Source organism: Gekko japonicus, unplaced genomic scaffold (genome assembly GCF_001447785.1).
Source record: "Gekko japonicus isolate JY-2015 unplaced genomic scaffold, Gekko_japonicus_V1.1 scaffold1788, whole genome shotgun sequence".
NCBI lineage: Eukaryota > Metazoa > Chordata > Lepidosauria > Squamata > Gekkonidae > Gekko > Gekko japonicus.
Genome location: NW_015167589.1, coordinates 174,532 through 198,301, shown reverse-complemented (window position 1 = coordinate 198,301; position 23,770 = coordinate 174,532). Strand labels below are relative to the sequence as shown.

The following is a 23,770-nucleotide window of genomic DNA, read 5'->3' as shown; positions in this document are numbered from 1 at the left end:
TGTGTGACCAACATCTTGAGGTAAGGGTGGACCATAAGTTCAATATGAGCAGCCAATGTGATGCAGCAACAAAAGAGGCTAATGCAATCTTGGGCTGTATCAACAGAGTCATAACATCCAAATCACAAGATGTCATAGTCCTGCTGTACACTGCATTGGTCAGGCCGCACCTGGAGTATTCTGTGCAGTTCTGGATGCCTCATTTCAAAAAGGATGTGGACAGAATGGAGCAGGTGCAGAGGAGAGTGATGAGGATGAACGGGGGCCCAGAGACCAAGCCCTAGGAGGAACAGCTGAGGGACTTGGGAGTGTTTAGTCTGGAGAAGAGGAGGTTGAGGGAGGACATGATCGCTCTCACTTAGAGGAGGGCAGGGAGCTGTTCCCATTAGCAGCAGAGGATAGGACTCGCAATAATGGGTTTAAATTAAGGGTGGGATGGTTCCAGCTGGATGTTAGGAAAAAACCTTTTGACAGGAAGAGTTCTGCAACAGTGGAATCAGCTGCCTAAAGAGGTGGTAATCTCCCCCTCATTGGCAGTCTTTAAGCAGTGGCTGGACAAACCCTTGTCTGGGATACTCTAGGCTGATCCTGCATCGAGCAGGGAATTAGACTAGATGGCCTGTATGGCTCCTTCTAACTCTGTGATTCTATCATTCTATGGCTGCTGCCACATGGGACGGCTGAAACGCGGCTAAGCAGAGCCGCACCGAACTTGAGACGCATCGCTCCCCGGCACGATCAGATGCCGGGGAGGAAAGTCCGATGGGAGGGGGAGGCTGCCGAACTGCGCATGCTCGAGCATGCGCAGTATGGCTGGGGGCCGGGATGCGGCGGTGCAAGGACGTGCTGCCCGATCCCACAGCCCAGATTGCAGTGCTGGAAGGGATACAACCACCTACGTAGGTGGTTCTTTTTTACAGCGCGGTATCGCCGTTTGGGATGGAACAGGGACGGGCAGGCAACGATTCCCAGATGTTGCCATGGGATCGTGCCCGTTTGCTCCGCCCCCGTTCCGTCCCGCTCCCGGCCCAAAAGGCCTCGTATGAACAGGACCTATGAAACCCAACCCAATCCACACTTTGCACTGCTTCACAATGAACACTGCTCTATTCTTTGTTTCCTGCGGCTGTATGTGCAGGAAACACACAGCTTCTGCAGCTTTTCTCAGTATAGACCATAACAATAGCAATGCAGAAGGCTAGGGTTTGGACATCTTCTGGGCCTAGGTATGCTTCCACGATGCTGTCCTCCTGCTCAGTATCATTGCAGGTATCTGGGGAATATAGTCATATGTAGTAAGGATCAGATTTCCTTGTCTTGATGTTTGGAACATTGTTCATAGAATCATAAAGTTGGAAAGGACTTCCAGGGTCATTTAGTCCAACCCAATGCAGGAAATTCACAAATACCTCCCCCCACCAACACCCCAAAGACCCCTGCTGTATGCCCAGAAGAGGGGGGGGGGTCCCCTCCAGAATCCCAGGCCAAACTGGCCTGAAGGAAATGGATTCCTGACCCCAAAGTGGCAATCAGCAATTCCCTGGTTGTGTAAGGAAGAGCCACAAGATCTGCCTAAGTTCACAGAATCAATATTGCTGTCTGTGACAGATTGCAAAGAAAAGCTGTTGTTTTGTTTTGTTTTTAAATGTTGGTTGTGTCAGAGAGTCAGGGAGTTAATCTTACCTGGAGAGAAGAACTTATGTGATTTGCTACTCTATTCACTCTCTGATTGGCCAGAATCAGCTTAGAGAAGAAATAAAACAGCTAATCTGGAGGGAAAAATTTGGTTGCCTTTTGGTCTTTGTCTGAAATCTAACATCTGGATCAGTAGCCAAAGGGTTTAGTTTCTAATTGAAGAAACTTTGGGAGTCAGTGATTTCTGCCAGAGAATTGTCAGAAAAGTAATTCTATAGACAGAAGAGGGACTCTACTGTCTTAAATATATTAGAACTACTCTGAGGTAGAATTTAGATTCTAAGTCAAGAAAGCCAGAGAACAGCTTTATGCAGACGAATGGATAAGGATTTGGCAGAAAGTCTGGGTAGTTAGAGAGAATTCCCATACAAGCCAAGCAGTAAAGCAAGTTATTGCTTCTTAGGGACAAGGAGAATAACTTCCTGCCAGTGAAAGGGGTTGGGAAGAGTACCCTGGTCCGTGATAAACTGGAGAAGCTTAGACACCTCAGGAGTTAGCAAAAAGCTATAACCTTCAAAAGGAAAACCTAGAACTCTGAAGGGAGAAATCTAGAAACTATAAGCAAATGCTGTTCTCCAGAAAAAAGAACCTATGTTAGTGCTGAAATATACTAAACAAAGTATCTCTCAAAGAAAGAACTAGAAAACCTTGAAACCAAATGACAAATGCACTCTTATATGATCTAAGAATTCAAATCTATATATAGTATGAATTTTTACTTCAGTCTTTCTAAACTTTGACAATCTCCTATTATATATATTCCATGCCTGTTCAATAAAATATTGTTTTGAAAGTTACTTTGCCTCAAGTGCCATTTCAATAAGGGTTTAAATATAAGACAAGACAGCTCCTGTATTTTCTCTTAAGTTCCTGTGCTGGGCCAGAAGCCTAAACTAGTATCTGTAGCATGGTGGGACAGTTAAAGCTTATAAAATAAAGAAGAAATACACACTACTGAAGGGCAGCTCAGTCACAGAGGGGAACTAAAACAAAATTGGCAGGAAAATCTGCCTGGAAGTGGGGGAGAGTCAGGACTCTGTGATACTGTGAAATGACCATCTAGCCTCTGTTTGAAAACCTCCAAAGAAGGAGAGCCCACCACCTCCTGAGGAAGCCTGTTCCACTGAGGAACCATTCTAACTTTCAGGAAGTTCTTAGTAACATTTAGCTGAAAACACTTTAATTTCAACCTGTTGGTTCTGGTCCAACCTTCTATTGTGTTGTACTGTTGTGATGGTGTACTGTGGAATAACACAGACCACAAAGCCAGATTTTCTCATTGGGAGACATTTTCCCACCACAATAACCACTGTCACCAGCTGGTGAGTTTCTGAGAAAAGAAAGGTAGTAAAAAAGGGGCATTTGGGGCACTTGCAGACTTGCTGAAGATGGATGCAAAACACCTGGCCCCATTGCCCAAACATAATGGGCCCTGAATGGAATCAGGAATAATAAAATGATAAAATTGGGGAGGGGATAGTTTGTTTTAGTAAATTCAGGTGGGCAGCCATGTTGGTCTGAAGCAGTAGAACAAGTTTTGATTCCAGTAGCACCTTTAAGACCAACAAAGGTTATTCAAGGTGTGAGCTTTCGTCTGCATGCATATCTTGAATAAATCTTTGTTGGTCTTAAAGGTGCCATTGGAATCAAATTTTGCTTTGGTATAGTTAATTCTGAATCAAGAGGGGTAGAAAGGCTTATGCAACTTTAGTGGGAAGTAGGGGTTGGCACGAACTGGAAAAGTGGAGGTTCGTGGAGGTTCATGATTTGGGGTTTTCATGAACCCCTGAACCACGAACTTCTCCATTGCACGAAATGGTTTGTGCTTTGAGGACATTTGTGGGGCTAAAGCCCCACCGGGAAGTGAACTCCAAAGGCACTTCTGGTTGGGCCGCCCTCAGAAGTAAGCTCCAAAGGTATTTAAATGCCGTTGGAGCCCCCACAAACCCTCCCATAAACCTCACAAACCTCCATGGAGGTTCACGGGAGGCAGTTCTGCCAAACTCCTGGTTCACAAACCATGAACTGGTCTGGTTTGTGCTTGAACCATTTGTGGGATCATTTGCGGGTTCATGCCCATCCCTAGTGGGAAGTAACTAAAGCCCTTACTGTGCCAAGGAACTTGCAGGGTCACAACTTTATAAAGTTAGACAAATGTCACTCATTCAATTCTTGTTCCATATTTTAGTGGCATTAAGTGTTCTATTCCATATCCATATGATGATCCACTGTGAATTTCAGTGAACTTTGTGTGGCAGCGTATACAATTCACAGTTGATATGTGCTTTTCAGCTAGTATGTAGATATTCAATATATATTGCAATCTATATTTCCACTTTGCTCCTGAAAATGATAATATGTATTTAAACATATGCCTTACACAAAACCTTGCCCCCTATGCAGGACATGCCTTTGGAGATTGACCTAAATAAATCTCTCCATATATATATTTGAGTTTTCATGTCCCTCTTGCCTGAACGTTCCACACGCCCCCACAGCCTTTCGCTCCCTGATGTGTCATGCACCAGGGGCATCTACCCATTGATGGCTACGTTGCCTGAATCTCGCCCTTCCCTTTCATCTCACACCACGATGGAGGACGATGAGGTTTTTGTTGGGACAGGAGCAAAGCTGCACCACTTGAAGCAAAGTCTCGCTCCAATCACGGGGGTGGTGTGGGGGGGGGGGGGGAGGAAGCCAAGCCAAGCCAAGCCAGGAGGCCCCTTTCATCACCCAGGTGCCCTGCCTGTCCCTCACTCGTCGCTGGAGTGAAGTCTCGCAGCCACCCCCCCCCACATGGAGCAACGCCCATGCAGACCTCTGACCCCTGCCCCGCCCCAGCTGCTGCTTCCCTTTCCTTGGCTGCCCACACTACCGCTTTGCAGAGCACCACTTCTGGGGGGGGGGGACATCAGCGGGATGCCACTGAAACTCCTCTGCGGGCAATGTCAATCTCCTCCCGGCCCGGCCCATCCTGGAAAGTGCCACTTCTTCACTCGGAGCGGCTGGCCTTGAAGCACGCCTGGCAAACTGATGCTAAAAGGACTCCTCACACCCGGCTCACTCGCCCACAGCCTATTTCTAGAGCTCGTTGTCTCCATTTCCACAACGGGCCTTCTTCCTAGTAAATACATAAAATGCAGAAAGTTCCATTCTGTGATATGGAAAATTGGATTAGATCAAAATATTCTGCATAGACATTCTACCAGGAAGGAATACAGAAGCTTTTCTGGTTTAACTAGAATAATGGGAATAGATAGGAGATTCTACCAGCTGATGTTGAGCAAGGGGATTTAGCATCAAGAAGAGGAATGGGGAGGAAGCTCAGTCAGAAGGATAATAGGATTTTATGCTTTAAATTGGTATTATAAGTCTTTTGGATAAGGTCAACTACACATACGGACATTAATAAGTAAACAAACACCAGAACTTAAGAATCTGACTGCTGGTTAGGTCTGTGTCATTGCTTTAGTTGATACATTGTGAGCCATCGGAATCCAGAAAATTCAGCAGACCCCCCAGTACTATTTCTCATCTGAACCACGTTAAGTGCTGAAAGAAATTCCAACACACTAACCTCACAGTGCTCTCATAACTCTCCAAACCATGTTCCAAATGCCCCTGCTTCCAACTGCATTTGGTAAATCTAGTAGTTTATAGCCAAACAGACCTCCTGCATTCTCTCTCTCTCTCTCTCTCTCTCTCTCTCTCCCAGTTTCTAAAAGTTCTTGTCAAGTATGAATACATCAAGGTTGCTAATCTTATGCTTATTTTATTAATATCTTTACTCCCTAATGGGAACCCAAAACAGCTCACCCTATTGTTTTCCCCTTCTCAACCTTATTTATAATAATTATTATTTATTTATTTGGATTTATATCCCACCCTCCCCGAAGGCTCAGGGTGGCTAACAGAGGCATAATGCCAGATAATAACAATAAAACAGTATAAATTACTAAAAATACAGAATAAACAATTAAATAAGATTCATAAAAATCATTTTGGTGCTCCCCTACTCACTTCCACATTTTAAAAACCAAGATGGTGTTCTTGATAGTATAACTACACAACAACAGCAGTGCATATCACCACTGCCCTGTCGTTCCCTAGAAACGTCCCGCTCCCTCCGATGGTACCCGCACCAGCGGTGACAATGTGCGGAAATTATAGGGCATTGATGGAACAGTGGTGGCAGTGGCTCCTATTCGAAAGCCTGGCGGAAGAGCTCCGTCTTGCAGGCCCTGTGGAACTGTACAAGGTCCCGCAGAGCCCAGATCTCCTCTGGGATTATCATTCCAATGACAATCTTGTGAGATAGGTTAGGCTGGCAGACTGTGATGGGTGAGTGTGGCAAGCTTCCATGGCCTCATCTGCTCCAGGTCCTAGTCTGGCTCTCTGACTACTACAGCACACTGGCTCTTTATCCTTAGACACTGTACTGTTTAAAACAAGCTTTCCTAGCATAACCTGGAATATTATCCATCTCTTAAAGTTCTGGTTTGTTTGTTTGTTTTAAATTGTGAAACAGGATGGACCTTTTTATATTCTAGATTTGCATTCTGAACATTTATAAATCTGAGTCTGAACATGTTGTGAAAATATAAATTTCCTAGTGTCTCAGGCTGAATGACCTTCAATTAACTTGGAGGAGGGATGATGTTTGAGGCCTTTTTTTACATCAAATCACGGCTGACTTATGGCAACCCGGTAGGGTTTTCAAGGCAAAAGAAAAACAGAGGTGGTGTGTCATTGCCTGCCACTGCATAGCAACTCTGGACTTCCCTGGTGGTCTCCCATACAAATACTAACCAGGATTGACACTGCTTAACTTCTGAGATCAGATGAGATCGGGCTACCTTGGTCAGGGCATGGAGGAGTTAAAGTAAAGGTAAAGGTTCCCTTGCTTGAAAGCCAGTCGAATCCGACTCTAGGGTTGCGGTCCTCATCTCCGTTTCAAAGCCGAAGAGCCAGCGCTGTCCGAAGACGTTTCCGTGGTCATGTGGCCGGCATGACTAAACACCAAGGCGCACGGAACGTTGTTACCTTCCCAATGAAGTGGTACCTGCAATTTCTTGCTTTCGAACTGCTAGGTTGGCAGGAGCTGGAACTAGAGACGGGAGCTCACTCCGTCTTGCGACACCCGGGTCTCGAACTGCTGAACTACTGACCTTCCACAGCCTGCAGTTCAGCGTCTTAACCACTTGAGCTACTGCAGCTCCATATGGAGGAGTTACCCCTAATATAATGGCAGCCATTGTAGTGTAATGGTCAGAGTGCTGGATTAGGGTCTCAACGGACCAGATTTGAATTCCCACTCTACCATGGGAGCTTGCTGGGTGACCTTGGGCCACTCATACACTCTCAGCCTAACTTCCCGCACAAGGTTGTAGCAAGGATAAAATTGAGGAGTACCGAATGATGGAAGCTGTTTAGGGGTTCTGTTGGGAGGGGGGGAAGTGGGGTATAGGTGCAGTAAATAAATAAAATAAATATATGGTATCTGTTTCATCGAGAACATAATGAGGAGAACTATAAAATGGTCAATGTGCAGGCTGTCCTTCTCCCACACTTTCAAATACAATGTTTTTGTGTTATGCAATGCATAAAAATGGAGAACTTCAAAGACGTGCTATATAGCACTCTGTAATACTGGCCAAAGGCTGCTCTTTGGTAACATGAAGACAAATGAGCTGCCATATCCAATCTACTGCATGGGGTACATATGTGTGTGAGGGGGAGGAACAGTCCAGTTTCTGACTGTCCTCAGCAGCCTACAGCTAATAAAGCAACCTAGCTGGAGCTGAGTTAACTGGGTTTTATCCCAGATGGCATATATGCATGGTGCTGAGCTGCCAGGATGCAGTGTGCAGATTAGTTTCAAAGTGCTTGCATTGCCTTCTTCTCTCTCTGTAAGCCAATCTCTTGGCTACTGAGTTTGGGTCTCTGGTGCGTCTGCTGGTGCATCACTAACCTGCAGAGATCTAAATGAAGGAAAATGTCTATGAATTCAGCTAATGAAGAAGGCAGCTTTAAGCTGCATATCAACTGGAAAACAGATAACGTATTTGCCAAGCAAGGTCTTTGGCTGAGTGTTGGCAGATGTGACTGCCCTTGCCATGTGTGACTTGAATACTCAGTTCAGAATGAGAGATGCCCCAGAAGTTTGATGCATGTTTTCTCTGGGCCTGGATCTGCACATTTTTTACAGCTTCACACTTAAATCCACAGCTGCTTTCAAAGTTAGCAGCAGCAATTGAAGATCATTATAAAGCATAACTCCCCCGGTGGGAAAGTGTTAGCCGACAAACATAAGGTCCGTGCGTAAGCTCAAAAGCCGAAAGAGATCTACGCAAGTGAAGGGCGGGGTATAAATCCAATCTCCTCCTCCTCTTCTTCTACATTACCCCTAGTCCTCTTCATCAGCCCCACCATGCCCAGGCTGGTGAAGAAGAGCACAGCAGTGCCTAGCTTCACACTATGCCAGCTGGGGCATAATATGTCTAGACAGAAGAAGAAGAGGAGGAGGAGGAGGAGGAGGAGGAGGAGGAGGAGATACCCCACCCTTCACTACCCAAGGAAGTCTCAGAGTGGCTTACAACCTCCTTTCCCTCCCCCTCCCCACAACAGACACCCTGTGAGGTAGGTGGGGCTGAGAGAGCTCTTGACAGAAACGGCTCTTTTTCAAAGACAGCTCTTATCAGAACTATGGCTTGCCCAAGGTCATCGATCCAGGTGCAAGTGGAGGAGTGGAGAATCAAATCCGGTTCTCCCAGATTAGAGTCCATGCACTGAACCACTGCACCAAGAGAAGCATGGCAATGCACATCTTTGACTTGCTAACTCATGTGGGGTATGGCTGACAAGACAGAGAACACTGGCACCTCCTTTCTCTTTCACTGACTCTGGGTGTCCGTGAGGCCAGGACATATAGCAGCTGAGGGGGCATGGCCCTTTCCCAGGGCTATCCCCCCCCTTCCAACCTGCCCTGTCCTCTCATGTAGCTTGACTCTGAAATACCAACAGAACAAAGCAACCGATCAGCTTTTTAATTGAATAAAACAGTCCGGTGTTGCTTAACTCAACAAAACATGTAGTTCTGTGACACATTGCAAGCTCCTGCAACTATCCCATAGGAACAATTAGGGTTGCCAGTTCTTACCTGGCTGTTGGGGCCGGCGCTCCTGCCTGGTCCCGCATCACCACATTGGGCACATCATGCAGGGGACGCTCTAGCATCTGGGCAAAAAAACCTCCATGGTCACCATACAGTTTTAACCCAAATGGTAGAGTGTTCCCTGCACGATGTGTCAGGCACAATGGGGCTCTTCGAGGGCAGGGCTCACCCGCCGGCCAGCTGGCTGCCTGCAGATTGAGGCCCCCAAGAGCAGGGGAAACCCTGCCCCCATCGGAGGAATGGCAACCCTACTCATAATACCTTTCATTATCACCTTTACCACTACTGTAGACATTATTGTTCGTAGTCCACTTTGTGGGATGACAGCAAGTATAAACTAGAAACACGAGGAAGAAACAGCACACCAGAAGGCTGTTTTTAAATTAAATAACTTCAACTTCCATGAGACTAACAAAAAATGGTGTAGAGATAAAATGGATGAAGTCATGAGGAGATGACAAACATTTAGGGACGAAATGTTGACGATGCAACTTCTACCATGATACTGCCATTAAGAGTGACTTCAAAATAGCTTTGAAGACAAGTTGAATTGAATATCTGCAGCACAGGTGAAATATACTAGATTTTACTGATTCAAATGACCCGATGACTGATAAAAAGGCCTTACACGACTTCTGCAAGCTTCTCAAACAAAATTTTCACGAATGGTTAACCCCAAAAAGGCAAAAGCTCAACTGCTTTCAGTACAAAAATACTACAAAACAATATACTTTGTAGTAAGTATGTTAGTATACTAGTCCCGTGATCAACTCATGGTTGCGGATTCAAATCCAACCCCATACTAGTTCCACTGATGCAGTTGAGAGACTTCTCCAAGGTCTCTTCAGAGATGGGTAGAAGTGTGTCTGTTTTGCTATTATTATTTTTTAGCCCTTGTACTATGGATACAATCAGAGCTGAATATTTCTGGAGTGGTTGCTGGATGTACAAAGAGTGGTGGAAGCCACAGGGGAGGAAAGTATACCTTTGTGTATTGGAGGGGATATTATAAACACATGCACAGATATTGTTTGAAGAGTCTATGATATTTAATAGCTCCACAGACTTCTTGTAGATACCTGATGTCATGGGGTGGCACCAGGAAAACTCCATAAAAATAAATAGAGAAGTTTTATTTTTGGTAATGATATAATAGTAAACTAAGGCCCCGGTCACATGGGCCAGATAACGCAGGTGGGAGGCGTGGCTGTTTGCCCCGGAGAAAAATAAAGCATGGTAGCCCGATCACATGGTCTCCCGAGTCTTCACGCATTGGCAGTAAGCTCGTGATTACATGCTGGAGCGTGGCAAAGAAGTGGCGCGGCAAGTGTTTTGTGTTTGTGTGCATGCGCAGTTCCGTGGAGTAGCACTGCTTTCAGCTTCGTGTTTGTGCGCATGCGCTTAGGAAAACCATCCAGTTTGCGACGGGACATGGACAGGTGCCGGGAGCCACAGGATACTAGCGCTCCCGTGATCAGACGCCTGCCCCTGCCGTGAGTTTTCCAGATACTACTGCACTTTCCAAGGTATTTTTTTTTTTGCTGTGCATCGTCACTCACATACTCCAGCTGAATGCTGTGCATTTGGATATTTCACCAACCATCCTGTCCTGCAGAGCAATGGCTGTCAGCTGAATAAATTATAGGAAAATGATACCCCACTGAGCGAAAATTGCAACACTATTCAACTGCAGCAATATAATTATTCATGAAATGACATGTATATATCTGGCAATGAATGCAAACTCCAGGGCTGAAAAATAACACCAATCAAATAACTAACAGTGGCTATACTCTTATGAGCTAAGCACGACCACTCACTTGAATTCAGTATTGGGCTCTCAAGCACTCTTAACTGAAATGCAGTGTCACAGTTCCTTTAGCAGGTTATCCATACTTACCATTTTTGGAGAGAATCACAGCCAAATAGTCATGAGTGAAGGAGTTGATATAAAAGAGGAGACTGGGAGCATGTGTGGTCAGGAATGTAAAGGCAATTTTTTCCTTGGCCATAGAGGTATCTGCATAAATGGCAGAGGATGAGGAGCTTGCATTTTTGGTCACAGGATAAGGCTCCTGAAAATTATAAGTAATGGAGGTGCCAGCTTCAAAAACTGCGGAGACCTCTAAAATTCAAAGAAAGAGCAAGATGTGTCATGGAAAGGAACAGGCAGGTTTTTTAAAACAAAGAAAAAAATATTTGTGGTTAACAGTAATAATAATGCATAAATTTGGGAAGTCTGAAATACAAAGACTCACAGATCAAAATGTCTCACCCAGCTTCAAAAGCAGGGGCTGGCCTTCTGTTACTTCATGTCCTGGCCCTGAGCTGTCCTTTTTCTCACCCCCTTTTCTTCTCACATCCCCCCCCCCCAGTTGGTGAGACACTGAAGCTGGGGGTGGCATTTCTTTCCCTGTCTCTTTCTCTCTTTGAATCTTTCCTTCTGTCCCTCCATTCAGGTGCTTGCAGCATTGCAAGAGTTGCATCCTGGGTGTAAGGACTCCTGGAAACCCTACTCCTCAAGGACTCAATCATGAGTTCAATGTACTAACTGGAGTCACGATCTCTAGACGGGTACTTCTTTCCTTGTGTGAAGGATGTTCCAGAGGAAGGGAAGAGGAAAGATAAGTAAGAAAGAGACAGTGTCGTAGCTATTCCCATTATCACTGACCCACCAAGAGGTAATTCTGCTAAAAATGGAGAATCTAGTGATTCACGGAGATGGAAGGATTGTGTGGTCATGGTGCATCACTGTTCTCCCTGGACTTTGGCAGACTTTCCTCCTGTTGTAAACACTTTAAAACACATATGGATTTTCTTTTTAATGTTCTCAAGGAAAGACTGTCAAAAGCAAAAAATAAATCACGGCACACCAAATTGAATCTGTCTATCAATAGTGGGTGGGAGCTCCTCACTAAAAACATAGGAATGTGTGACCACTAGGCTTCATTCTTCAGGTGACTGATTAGCAGCTGCATTTTCAAATATTTAAATGGATATAAAATATCCACTGAAAAATCTCACATCAACTATCCTTCACAAAGTACCCTTTTGCAGGCCTTGCCACGATCTACGCGTTCCCGATTTCAAAGTGGCAATCACTGCGGAATGAAAACCTTTACCAATCCGGCCCCACAGGAGACAGCCAACGGCATGCCTCCTGGGGGCTGCCTTTGCCTCCTGCTTTTGCATGTCCGCATATGTTTATCGCCCTCTAGTGGCGGCTCCACTGTCATTGCGCCTCCGTACTGTTTTAAATGAATCTTCTCCAAACAACTTTCAAACAAGCATAGAGAAAGACGGCATCATAGCAGCACGAAACTGATTTAAAAATGCAAATACAGATTCCACCAAATACCCCAGGCCAATACCGTACTGACTGCAGAGTCACCCCTGAATGGCCATAAAACGGCCATAAATCTATGCAGACAGCCACCATAAAACCAAACGATGGGAAAGCAGCATGCAGTCTGGATGCTGCCATAAAATTCGACACTCAATCAAAGTGAAAGTGGCATGCAATGCAGATGGAAATTTCTATTCCAGTGTGGGTTTGGTAAGACAGTGGAGCAAATGCTAGATGCAGATTTGGCCTATGTGCAACCAACATTTGTTGAGAGATGGCCAAAAGGCCTTTGCAGTCCTAAGGGCAGGTGAAGAACAGGGGAGGAGGCAGGGTGAAACATGCATGCAGAAACTGAGTTGGGGTAAAACAGGCCACAGCTTTTATTGAATACGGCCATTGAAACATTGGTACAGCACAGGGCACAGATCCAGGAATCAGATGACCCACCTGCTGGCTGATGAAACCCTTCCTCAGCCCACTTGCTGGGGGTAGACCCGGAATGTCAAGACTAGTGGTCCCACATGGGTGCAAACCTCTGCATGGTTTCCTTGCAACTTGTGAGTGGAGCCAAGCGACAGCCCCTGAGCTGGGCATGATGCTACCTGCCCCATCCCCAAGAACTCTTAAGGGAGTCCTCCTCACCCAGGGGAGGCGGGCATGCTGGCACAGCCTCCCCCACAAATGAATCCAGCCCAATACCTATAACCATCCAAAGCTGTGACAAGTAAGAAAAAAAATAATAAGAATTACAACTGCACTACAAAACCAGCAACAGAGGGAGGGAGGGATGGCCAAAGCCAAAGCGGGAGCCACATGGCTCAAGGGACTTTTCATCTAAAGCATGTGCTCTCCCCTCCCCATCTTTCTGTGCTCAGGCAACATCTGTTGAAAAATGGCTAAAAGGCAGTCCTCTAAAAACCATTTCCCTCCATTTTTCCCTATCTCATTTTACTCACAATTGCCTGTCTACTGAATATTGATTTCCTAGCCCGCTCTCAAGGTGGATGATAAGATGAATCTGCCTCACAGAGTTGTCCTATTTGAACCTAGAAAATAATTAGAGCTTGATAGAATGTTCTGCCAAAGCCTCAGCTTCAATGAAATATGGGATTTTGAATGTTCCAAATAATTCATGTGTGACCCAGGCCTGAAATTTTAATTTGATGGGAACAGTGGGTACCACTTTTCTTATGTGCTTGGTACTCTGGAAGGTGGTTAATTTATTGTCTTGCCTCTTATTATGAATGTGAGGAAGCTGGATGAGACAAAAAAGCTAGGATTCCTTGCCAAATATCATGGGACATGCTACGTGTGTGCCTTAGTTATCTCCCACAGATATGTACGTGTTTGTGGAGGAGATGTTTTGTGGTACTATCAACCCAGCAGGAAGTAATTATCACAAAATATAATAAGGGCTCTCAACCTAAAACTAGTTCATGTGTCCAAGATATTGGTAAATTCTTCCTGCTGTATACTGCTTCAGGCTGTCACTGGGAAAGTACTATATTTGCATGCTTTTTCAATAAAAAAAATCTTCTTGCAATATGTAAGGAGTTTCATGAGGGAGCATTCAAACAGGGAAGTACAAAATGGTAAACTCAAATCCATGCTTTGTAATTTGCTTCTGCTGAAGATAGACATTTTTCTTTAGATGGATTTGAAATAACAAGACAATAACAGAGAACAGGTCTGCAAATGGTTATTAGTCCTAATTGGTAAGAATGAAACCTCCACGTTCAGAGACAGTATCATTATTATTGTAACACACTGAATACAACCAGTTTAGAATCCAGTGGCATCTTTTAGACCAACAAAGGTTTATTCAAGGTATGAGCTGTTGTGTGCAAGGCACACTTTTTCAAATACATTGGAATGGTAGATGAGGTTCTAAACTTATAGACAGGGATTTAACAGCAAATTAACATGTAACATGATGATATTTAAATTATGCAAAGTGAAAAAGTAAATAACAAGTTAAGGTTATAAGGACTCCAGTTGTAAAGCAATAACTATGTCAAAGTAGCAGATAAATGTTTAAAGGTGTTTTTTTCTAATCATGGGAAGTAACATAATCTTAATTAAGATAGATCAAGGTGGGCAGCTGTGTTTGTCAGAAGCAACAGAACAAATTTAGAGTCCAACGAAGTGTTTGACAAAGTGTGTTCACACGAAAGCTCACACCTTGAATAAAACCTTGTTGGTCTTAAAGGTGGAATCTAACTTTGTTGTAGAATCTTAATTATCTCTTCTCAGGCATGGAAGGCATTTAACAGCATATTTTGAGCTGGATGTAATGTTGTCAGCAGACATCCCAATATTCCTTGCATTCAGTATTCTAATATACTATTCTAAAAAAGAAATCCAAGAAGGACTATAAATCCTTTGTATTTTAGTGTACCCTCTTGGCACTTCATCTGATTATACAGATTTATACCCAATCCTGATCAATCCCATCTTCTTGGTTTATCTAATGTACATATGTCCCTTCCTTAAACCCCCCCTCCCATTTTTTGGAATGGAAATCAATTTCACATTCGGGAGGGGAGACCATTTTCACTTCTCCTACAGTGCCATCCTAAGAATACTTTCTTTAGCGTAAATCCCATTGAATAGACCTGAATGGGATTCTGAGTATACCTGTTTATGATTGTTCTGCTATTCCCCTCTGTTAGATTCAAATTCCAAAAGTCACCCTTGAAATTAATGTATGTGCCTTTTAAGCTATCTGATATCAAATAACTTCTATTTAACTTTTCCAAAATAAAAATTAAATGGGACTTTTTAATCACACAAAATTTGCCAAGAGATTTTCATAATTTGGGATCTATCACAAAAACCAACATTCTTCTATAATGCTGTATAAGCATATCATCCAATTACTTTGCATAACACATTCTGATTATCGTTTGTGGGTGGGTGTGCCCTAAGAATCTGTGGCACGGCCATACCTTTTCTACAGAATGGTCCTTCATATGGAGAATTGGTGCAGTCACACAAGATGCCGTTGTTTTTCTCCACACATTTGCCTCCATTGTGGCAGAGGTTGCTATAACTGCTGCAGTGCCCAGGGCATCCAGGTTTCACACCAGAGGACATTTTAGCTCTTTCTTCCAGGTCAAGTTTCTGCCCATTTAGATGGAGAGCACGGATACATCCCACAAACCCTTTCAGTCTTGAAGCTGTTCCCCCTGGTAGACAAGAAACAAGAAACACTGGAATCTTTTCTTTGACATCTTTACTCACAGGGGACATTTTCTGCAGGAGCGCACAGGAGTAGAGCTCCGGTAGTAAAGAGCCTAGGGGGCGGGCACATGCAACAAGCCCCACCCCCTGCTTCCAGCAGCCCTCAGTCAGAGCAAGAAGCAGCCAGGTAAGATGCAGAGTCCCCCCCCCCCCGCCCCAGGCCCAAAACAGTCCAATGGCACCTTTAAGACCAAGTTTTATTCAGGTACAAGCTCTCCCTCCTCTGTGAGGACAGATCTGCAGATCCTCCCCCCCCCAATAGCTAGCAATCCAAAACAGTCCAGTGAAGCATGAGCAGTGGGTGTTGCCTTCTGACACACTTCTGGTGATGTCAGGGGGTGTGGCATATGCAAATAAGTTATGCTAATGAGCTCCTGCACCTCTTTTTCTACAAAATGACCCCTGTTTACTCAGAATGTGCCATAAGAAGCCTGTTCAGAAATCGTTATATTCCTCAGTGATGCCATTCAAATGGGCATGAACACTTAAGCTAGGGAAGCATAATGTGTACATGTCGTTTTGGCCTTACTTAAGGATCAGTGGAAGGTAGCACAAAGTTATTCTGGAACAGTCAAAGAATGGAAAGGAATAATCTGCTCATACCTATACTAGACGTCTAAAAGAAACCTACGCCCAATCTGCATCTAGCTTTTGCTCTGCTGTTTTACCAAACCCACACGGGAACAGAAAAAGATGCGGCTCAAAACCACATTCAATTACCCCAGGCCAATGCTGTACTGACTGCAAAGTCACCCCCGAGTGGCCATAAAACGGCCATAAATCTATGCAGATGGCTACCATAAAACTGAGAGATGAAAGAAGTGTAAGCGGCATGCAGTCTGGACACTGCCATAAAATCCGACAATCAAAGTGAAAGTGGCATGCAATGTAGAGGGGAATTTCTGTTCCAGGGTGGGTTTGGTAAGACAGTGGAGCAAATGCTAGATGCAGATTGGGCGTAGGTTTCTTTTACACATCTAGTATAGGTATGAGCAGATTATTCCTTTCCATTCTTTGACTGTTCCAGAATATCTTTGTGCTACCTTCCACTGATCCTTAATTTTGGCTTAACTATGGACATTGTGAAAAGTAATTCCAGAACTTGATCATGTACAGTTTGACACAGCATTCAGTTTTTTCCATTCATATTCATACACATATGACACAACACTCCTATAACCAAGCAGTATTTAGCAGATCCTTGTAGCACCTGAGAAATGTAGCCTGGGAAGCTTGAAATACCTGCAAGAAGAACTAACCACATGCATTCATCTTTCCAGGCTATGTTTTCTTGTACTGGGATTGTCTTCCGTTCATTAAGGCATAACTGGGGGAGAAGATCCCACTCAAGGGGAGAGGATAGCATACTTTGCTATTACTAGGTTCCAAGTGCAGTTTTTGCCATATTGAATTAAAGTTGATCAATTTAGGAAAGACTTTAGCCTTAGACCTTGCATGATTGCTTATATCTGTGCAAGTCAGTGACATTAGCATTTGCATTCTGCAAGCACACATGTGTAACCTGTGCAGTTTTGTAGTTGTTAGCAACATACAGGGATCAGGCGTGCTTGCACTTGCCAATAGGTGGTGTGGCAATGAATCCCCTCCCCTCTCCTATACGCAGTTAATGGAGCATGCTCAAGGTGTGTAGCTTCCCCTGAAGTTAGGGTTCCCCTTGCCCATCCACCGTGGGCAGCTTCGCTGGGAGCCTGAGACTGGGAGGTAAACTGAGTTAGTGTGCACTCACCCACACCGTCTTAGCATCTAGCACACACATTTTTGGCTTAGCGCACGGTGACTCCTATTGGCGGTGGCCCCAGAGCTTCCCCTCAGCCGCCACCATGGTGGGCAAGTAGGATCCGCTCCCCCTTGGCAGCGCCTGGCTGAGCCCGCCCACAGCCTTCCTTAATCCTGGGGAGCAACCGTGGCACTGGGGAGGCCATGGGCTTCCTGCCCCTGCCCCAGTCTTGCCTCCTCACGGGCAAGCTCAGACAGGGCCACGCAGTGCCGCTGTCCTCAAAAAGCAGCACAGCGGTAGCAAGAGGCACTCCTGCAGGGCAGCACAGGCCAGCTGGCAGCTCTGGGTGGACTGAGGGAGGGAAGGAGGCAGTGTGGCTGTTCCCGCAACACTATGGTCTGCTTCCTGTGGCCAGGGTGCATGATGGGCAACTTCCGCACTGACATTTTTGTCACTCGTTTGTTCTCATCAGGGCTTTTTTTGTAGAAAAAGCCCAGCAGGAACTCATTAGCATAATAGGCCCCACCCCACGCCTTTCCTTGGCTTGCCCGGGTGCCCTGTGGCTGTGGAAAGCCTGGGCAAGCTAGCCCTTGGACAGGCCGAGGGAAGGCACAGGGAGGCATTTAAATGCCTCCCTGATCCTTTCAGCGGCCTGTCCAAGGGCTAGCTTCCCCGCCTCAGAGTTGCCGGGGGGTCGCTCTCCAGGCCTCCCCTCTGTAGCTACGCACACAGAGGTTTTGGCTGTAGTGGGCATGGCCAACTCTGAAGCCAGCCGGAACTCCGTTCCTGTGCGTTCCTGCCCCAAAATAGCCCTGGTCCCTGTTGCTTCAGGGCCCGCCCCCCCAAAATGTGTTTTTCTTTCTCTAGTAGTCCCAGAGGGAGCAAAACACATGTGGAAAGAGGGGGGGCAAAGCCATAAGGACAAACGAGTGACAAAAATTACAGTGTGAAAGTGGAGATGGGCTGGGCCGGCCCTGTCGCTTGCTTGTGAGGAGGCGCTCCCTTGGGGCACCCCGGAAATGTGTGGATCTCTGTGCTGGGCATGTCTGGGGTGTGTGTATGGGGGGGGGGTCTCTGTCCTTGGCCCCTCCTCTCCCATCTCTTATCAGCAATAGATCTTTCCTCCTCCCTCTGCAGATTATCTTATCAGCAATAGATCTTTCCTCCTCCCTCTGCAGATTATCCCAAAGTAAATACAAAGACCATTTTGCAAAGATATGGCAGCAGGGAGGCAGGGGGAAATGAAGGCAGGAAAGCCAGTAAGGTTTTTTTTTTTTTTTTGGCATTTATGCATTGGGGATTTGGGGGGGGCATAAAACCTGCAGCAGTGTCAAAGCCCAGCTCCATGTCCAGCGCCTCGCCCGCCCCCCTCCATGCCCAGCATCTTCAGCCTGCAATTGGCGATTTAGCACTCTCTCTCTCTCTTACAAGGGGGGTGGGGAAGAGAGGGAGGGTCGGCCCAGGGAAGAAAAACATGGACTCTTCATTCCTAGAAGGGGAAGGAGTTTCATGGTACTTTCCCTGTTCATTGCAAGTAGCCTGGCATTTTCTTACAGGAAGTGGTGCAGCCCCCCCCCCCCCGCAAAAAAATATATTGGTGAGTTATAAATACATTTGGCTGCAGGGGAAATGTAATGGAAGGATGGGGGGTAGTGCAGGGCAAAGGCAAACTGGGAGGTGAATTCAAAAAGAAGATCGGGTTTGCGTGAGTTCCCACCCCCGCACCTCTTTTTATAATGGGGATGGGGTGCGACCCCATGGTGCGCCCTTCTCCATTCTTGGAGCATGGAGAGCGCTGAACAAAAAGGGCACCCCATAAGGAGAGCATTACAGAAATCCCGCCTGGATGTGGGTTCTTGGGCAGCCCACTCTAAAAGCTCCTCCCCCGGTTATTTAAGGAGCAAGCTGCCCCCATATTGCCCACCCACCCCTCGAATGAAACACATACCCAAGTCATGGGTTAAACTGGGAATTTATTTATGCATAAGCTGATCTGCCTCAATTATATCAATTAAGCACAGGTTGCCCTGTGCCTGCAAAGCAGGCTTCCTTAGGGCAAACCCACCCAGGCTCAGAGCCAGGTCCAGAATCCTTCCGTACCTGCTCGTCACGGCCCACACGTCAAATGTATAGAGGAGATATGGGAACAAATTCCAGCTCCTCTCTGCTAAGCCTTAGGGCTTGTCATATGCTCCCCCCAACCCTGAAGAGGCCCCCCTCCGGGTCTCCCGGACTGCTAAGCCACTAGGTACCAGTTTGAGGATTCCTTCTATCGTTGATATCTCAGGGTGCTTGCCAACATGAATAAACCCCCTTAACTCGTGCTCTCTTGCCTTCCCAGAAAGGGCCTAACCAGGTTACCAGGCCTATTTATGCTGTGTCCTCCTGGACCATGTGAAGCAGGAGAAAAAAGCCCCTCCCCCCCGGCCAATCAGGGGGAGCCCAAAAAATTCCTGCTCAGCCCCACACCCGGCGACTGGCTAATTCAATCATTCCTATTCTACTAAGACTACAGACAAATAAATTGGCTGATGTAAGCTAAAAAGTTATATGATATGCAAATGTTTTTTGAATTAATGTTAGTACCAATTCTAATTCCACCGTGTTTATGGTATTGCTGCGATGTTCTTTCATTGTTATATGTTTTATGTTACATTTTGAAAATAAAATAAAATTTAACAAAATTTTTTAAAAGGAAATTACGTATATACACACAAATATTCACACATTTCCAATTAAGTAGAAGAGAGAAAGGAAAGGGGAAGGAGAAAAGGTTTCGTAAATGGCTTCCATCATGGGAGTTTCAGTTTTTTCCACCATCACCACTGCAAGCTAGAAATCCATCATCTTGTGTCAGAAAGCAGCCAAGTTGACACCAATTAATTTCAGTGCAAATACCCAAGAAAATGAGTAATCAGACTTGTCTTTAGGCTGTTAAGCACCCTTTGCCAGGAACAGTAGGGCAACCTTTACTTCCTCCTCATAAATTTAATTTGCTGCAATCAAACTCTGTAAAACATCAATAAACCCCTGCAGGTTATCCCTACCTACAAATAATTGATTGTTGAGCTGTAATCGGAAATGTCCTTCAGGTGGTGCCTCCAGGATCTTCTTTGGAAGGTTGTCCACTTGTAGAGATGTTTCCTTGAGATTCCTCTCGGCATGTAAATAATGCCACCGGTTGTCATTCAGGGGCACTGGGGACTGGACCATGACTTCTACCGGGCCATTACCAACATCTATGGTGAAGGTGATCTCTGTAAGAGCTAGGAAAAAAGGGGAGAAATAGGGGTATCTCAGGTTGATATCATATAAAGTCATATATACAATGAGACCATTATCTTTTTTTCCTAGTAAATAATGAAATGGTTCATGTCACTTCCTGTCTCCCATTTAGTATTGTAACAAATTAGATCCACTGGTGAAATATTTGCATTCTCTGAATTTTAAGATGCTGTATCTATCTTTGGATGTAATGAAATGGCTCTTTTCAATTCCTATGAATAGGCAAATTTGGAGGTGATTGAGGGATGCCAGGAAGAAGGGGAATTCTTAAAGAGACTTGGAAGTCCAAGAATGATGGCGATGGGCTCTGTGAAGGGGCAGGTGAGGAAGCTGCTGCTGGAGTCTTACAGAGACTGGGACGTCCAGAAAGGAAGGCACTGAGCTCTGAGAAGGGGCAGGTGAGGGAGCTGCTGCTGGAGTAGTGAGTGTGTTATTATTTATCTTTCCTTAGCTGCTGAGGAAAAGTAGCTGAGGTTACTGTGTGGGAGGACAGTGTTTGAGGGTGTGTGGGTGTGTATAGCCTGCTGGAAAGTGGTGCTTGTTTGAGGAAGTGTGGTTTCTGTCTATTTTGCCTGGGTGTAACTGATTGCAACTTTTAGCAGTTTTGCCTGGGGCTAACTGCTGGCCCTGTCCTCTGCTGGGTGAGCCTTTAATTATATAAGGCTCCTCCTTGCCAGAGGTGCAAGCTGAAGGACGAGACCTAAAGGGCTCTTGTCCTGTGGCTCTTAGCCTGGGGATCCGGCCTGGAGACCCCAGAAATAGTTAATAAAATTGTAAATTGTTGTGCTTGTTTCCCCTTTTGGCTCAGGTAGCCACTTGGTCAGTTCTCTAACTTTCAGGGTACATCAGCATACCGAGGTATTTCTAGGTAAAAGAATCCACTTGGGGAAGTGATGATGAATGCTCACAGACGATTTACAGTCACCTGTGGAGAGTGTGCCATGTCTGTCTTCCTCCCTGAGGACAAGATGGACTACACTTGTCAGAGGAGTAAGTTGATTGGACTCTTAGAGGAGAAGGTTCAGAGCCTGGAGGAAAGGATTACGACTTTCCATGACATCAAGGAAGGGGAGGAGTTAATTAACAAAAGCATTAATGTCCTGCATAGGGAAGGAGAGACCAGTCAAAGTGACAACAGTGTGGCTGACTGCCCTAACAAGACTCCTCAGAGTGCTACAGCAGGACTCCAAAGGTGTTGAGCAAGATGGCACACCATGACATTAGAACTAAGGAATCAACTCCACGCCTTTGCGGTGGAGGCAGAGATGGAAACACTGCCACTGGAAATACCACAAACACAAGGGATACAGAGGGAGAAGGAGAGGGAGATACAAAGAAATGCCCCTGGAAGGAAAAGGAAAGTGTTAGTCATAGGTAACTCCCTGCTAAGGGGTATGGAATGTCATGTGTCCAGGCCTGACCCCCTGGCCCAAGAGGTGTGTTTTTTGTCAGGGATTAAAATTACAGAGAGGATCCCTAAACTCATCAAACCTACAGAGCATTACCCATTTGTGATGGTCCATGTGGGAACTAACAACATGTCTGTGAACACCATCAACATTAAGGCTGACTATGAAGCTCTTGGAAGGAAGTCAAAGGGAATGGGAGCACAGTTGGTGTTCTCTTCAATCCTTCCTATCATAGGAAGGGGAATACAACAGAAACAGAGAGGATAATGGAAGTGAACCACTGGCTGCTTTGGTGGTGCCGGCAGGAGCGATTTGGGTTCTGGGACCATGGGCTAGGTTTTCTGGACAACAGCCTACTAGCACATGAGGGACTTCACCTGTAAAGGTCGGGAAGAGTGTGTTTGGCAGAAACCTGGAGAGGTTTATAACCGCACTCAGAGAGTAGCTGTCAATGGCACTTCATCTGAATGGAGAGAGGTGTCCAGTGGGGTGCCACAGGTCTTGGTTCTGGGCCCGGTACTTTTCAATATTTTTTATAAATGATCTGGATGAGGGTGCGGAGGGGCTACTCATTACATTTGCAGATAACACTAAATTGGGAGGAGTAGCAAAAGATAGAGATAGAATTAAACAAGATCTGAACGGATATGAACAAGATGCAATTTAACAAGGATAAGTACTGAGTTCTATATCTGTGTAACAAAAATGAGGAATATGCATACTGGATGGGGAATACACTACTGAATAGCAATGTATATGAACAAGAGCTTGGGGGTAAGGGTGGACTGAAAGTTAAATATGAGCAGCCAGTGTGATGTAACAACAGAAAAGGCCAATGCAATCCTGGGAAGAATCAACAGAGACATAACATCCAAAACGCAAGATGTCATAGTTCTGCTGTACACTGCATTGGTCAGGCTGCACCTGGAGTATTGTGTGCAGTTCTGGAGGATCACTTCAAAAAGGATGTGGACAGAATGGAACTTGTGCAGAGGAAAGTGACAAGGATGATCAGGGGCATGGAGACCAAGCCCTATGAGGAAAAGCTGAGGGACTTGGGAATGTTAAGTCTGGAGAAGAGGAGGTTGAGGGGGGACATGATTGCTCTCTTTAAGTATCTGAAGGGCTGTCCCTTAGAGGAGGGTATGGAGCTGTTCCTTTTGATAGCAAAATATAGGACTTGTAATAATGGGTTTTGTTGCTAGTTCTTTTGAAAAGGTAAAATTTCAGAACTAATGTTCATGAATAAAATTTTATATAAATTAGAAATGAGAATTTTGATTTTTTTTCCATATCCATTAGAATATGCTCCTGACCCTTGCCCCAGCTCCTGCCAACCCAGCAGCCCAAAAGCCCCTCGGGGCAATTAGGTAAATTTGTACCTGTCCGTAGGAGGACAGGGGGGTACCCCTCCCTCGAAATTGGGCTACAGCCGAGTGAGAAATCGAGAAGTGGCAGCAGCACGGAGGAGATTAAGAGAGGCAGTGACATCCCAAGGACGCGGTTGGCTTGGCAGCTGATGACGTGGCCAGCAAGAGGACGTCTGGAGTCGCAAGGACGTTGTGACGCCCACCGCGGCTGCGCACCTGGGCCCATAGCCAACAGCCCCAAGAGGAGTCGCCAGAGTGCTGAAAAGAACAGTGGAGACCACGGAAGCCACACTGGAGAGAACTGGAAGAAGTCGCCCACTCGCCAGATAAACAAACGATCGGAGTCGGGAGGGTACCTGGTAGGGTTCCCCCCACCCCAGACATACTGTGGCCATAGTTCGGGTTTCTGCATAGGTCTCTGCACCATGCACCGTGTTAGCCACTCAGAGCCCTTCGGGGGTGAGCGGGGTACAAATTGAAAGTATAAATACAAATAAATAAATAAATAAG

General features: G+C 45.6%; 1 protein-coding gene across 1 annotated transcript in view; it reads right to left on the bottom strand.

Annotated features, from left to right (window-relative positions):
• The window catches only part of LOC107112743 (contactin-associated protein-like 5), a 279,687-nt gene that overhangs the window by 82,105 nt on the left and 173,812 nt on the right, over positions 1-23,770 (bottom strand). Inside the window, exons 8-10 of the mRNA XM_015413933.1 lie at positions 20,244-20,462; positions 15,164-15,403; positions 10,770-10,994 (exon numbers count right to left, since the gene is read on the bottom strand). Of these exons, the coding sequence (XP_015269419.1) occupies positions 10,770-10,994; positions 15,164-15,403; positions 20,244-20,462 (684 nt within the window). The remainder of the gene's footprint in view (positions 1-10,769; positions 10,995-15,163; positions 15,404-20,243; positions 20,463-23,770) is intronic.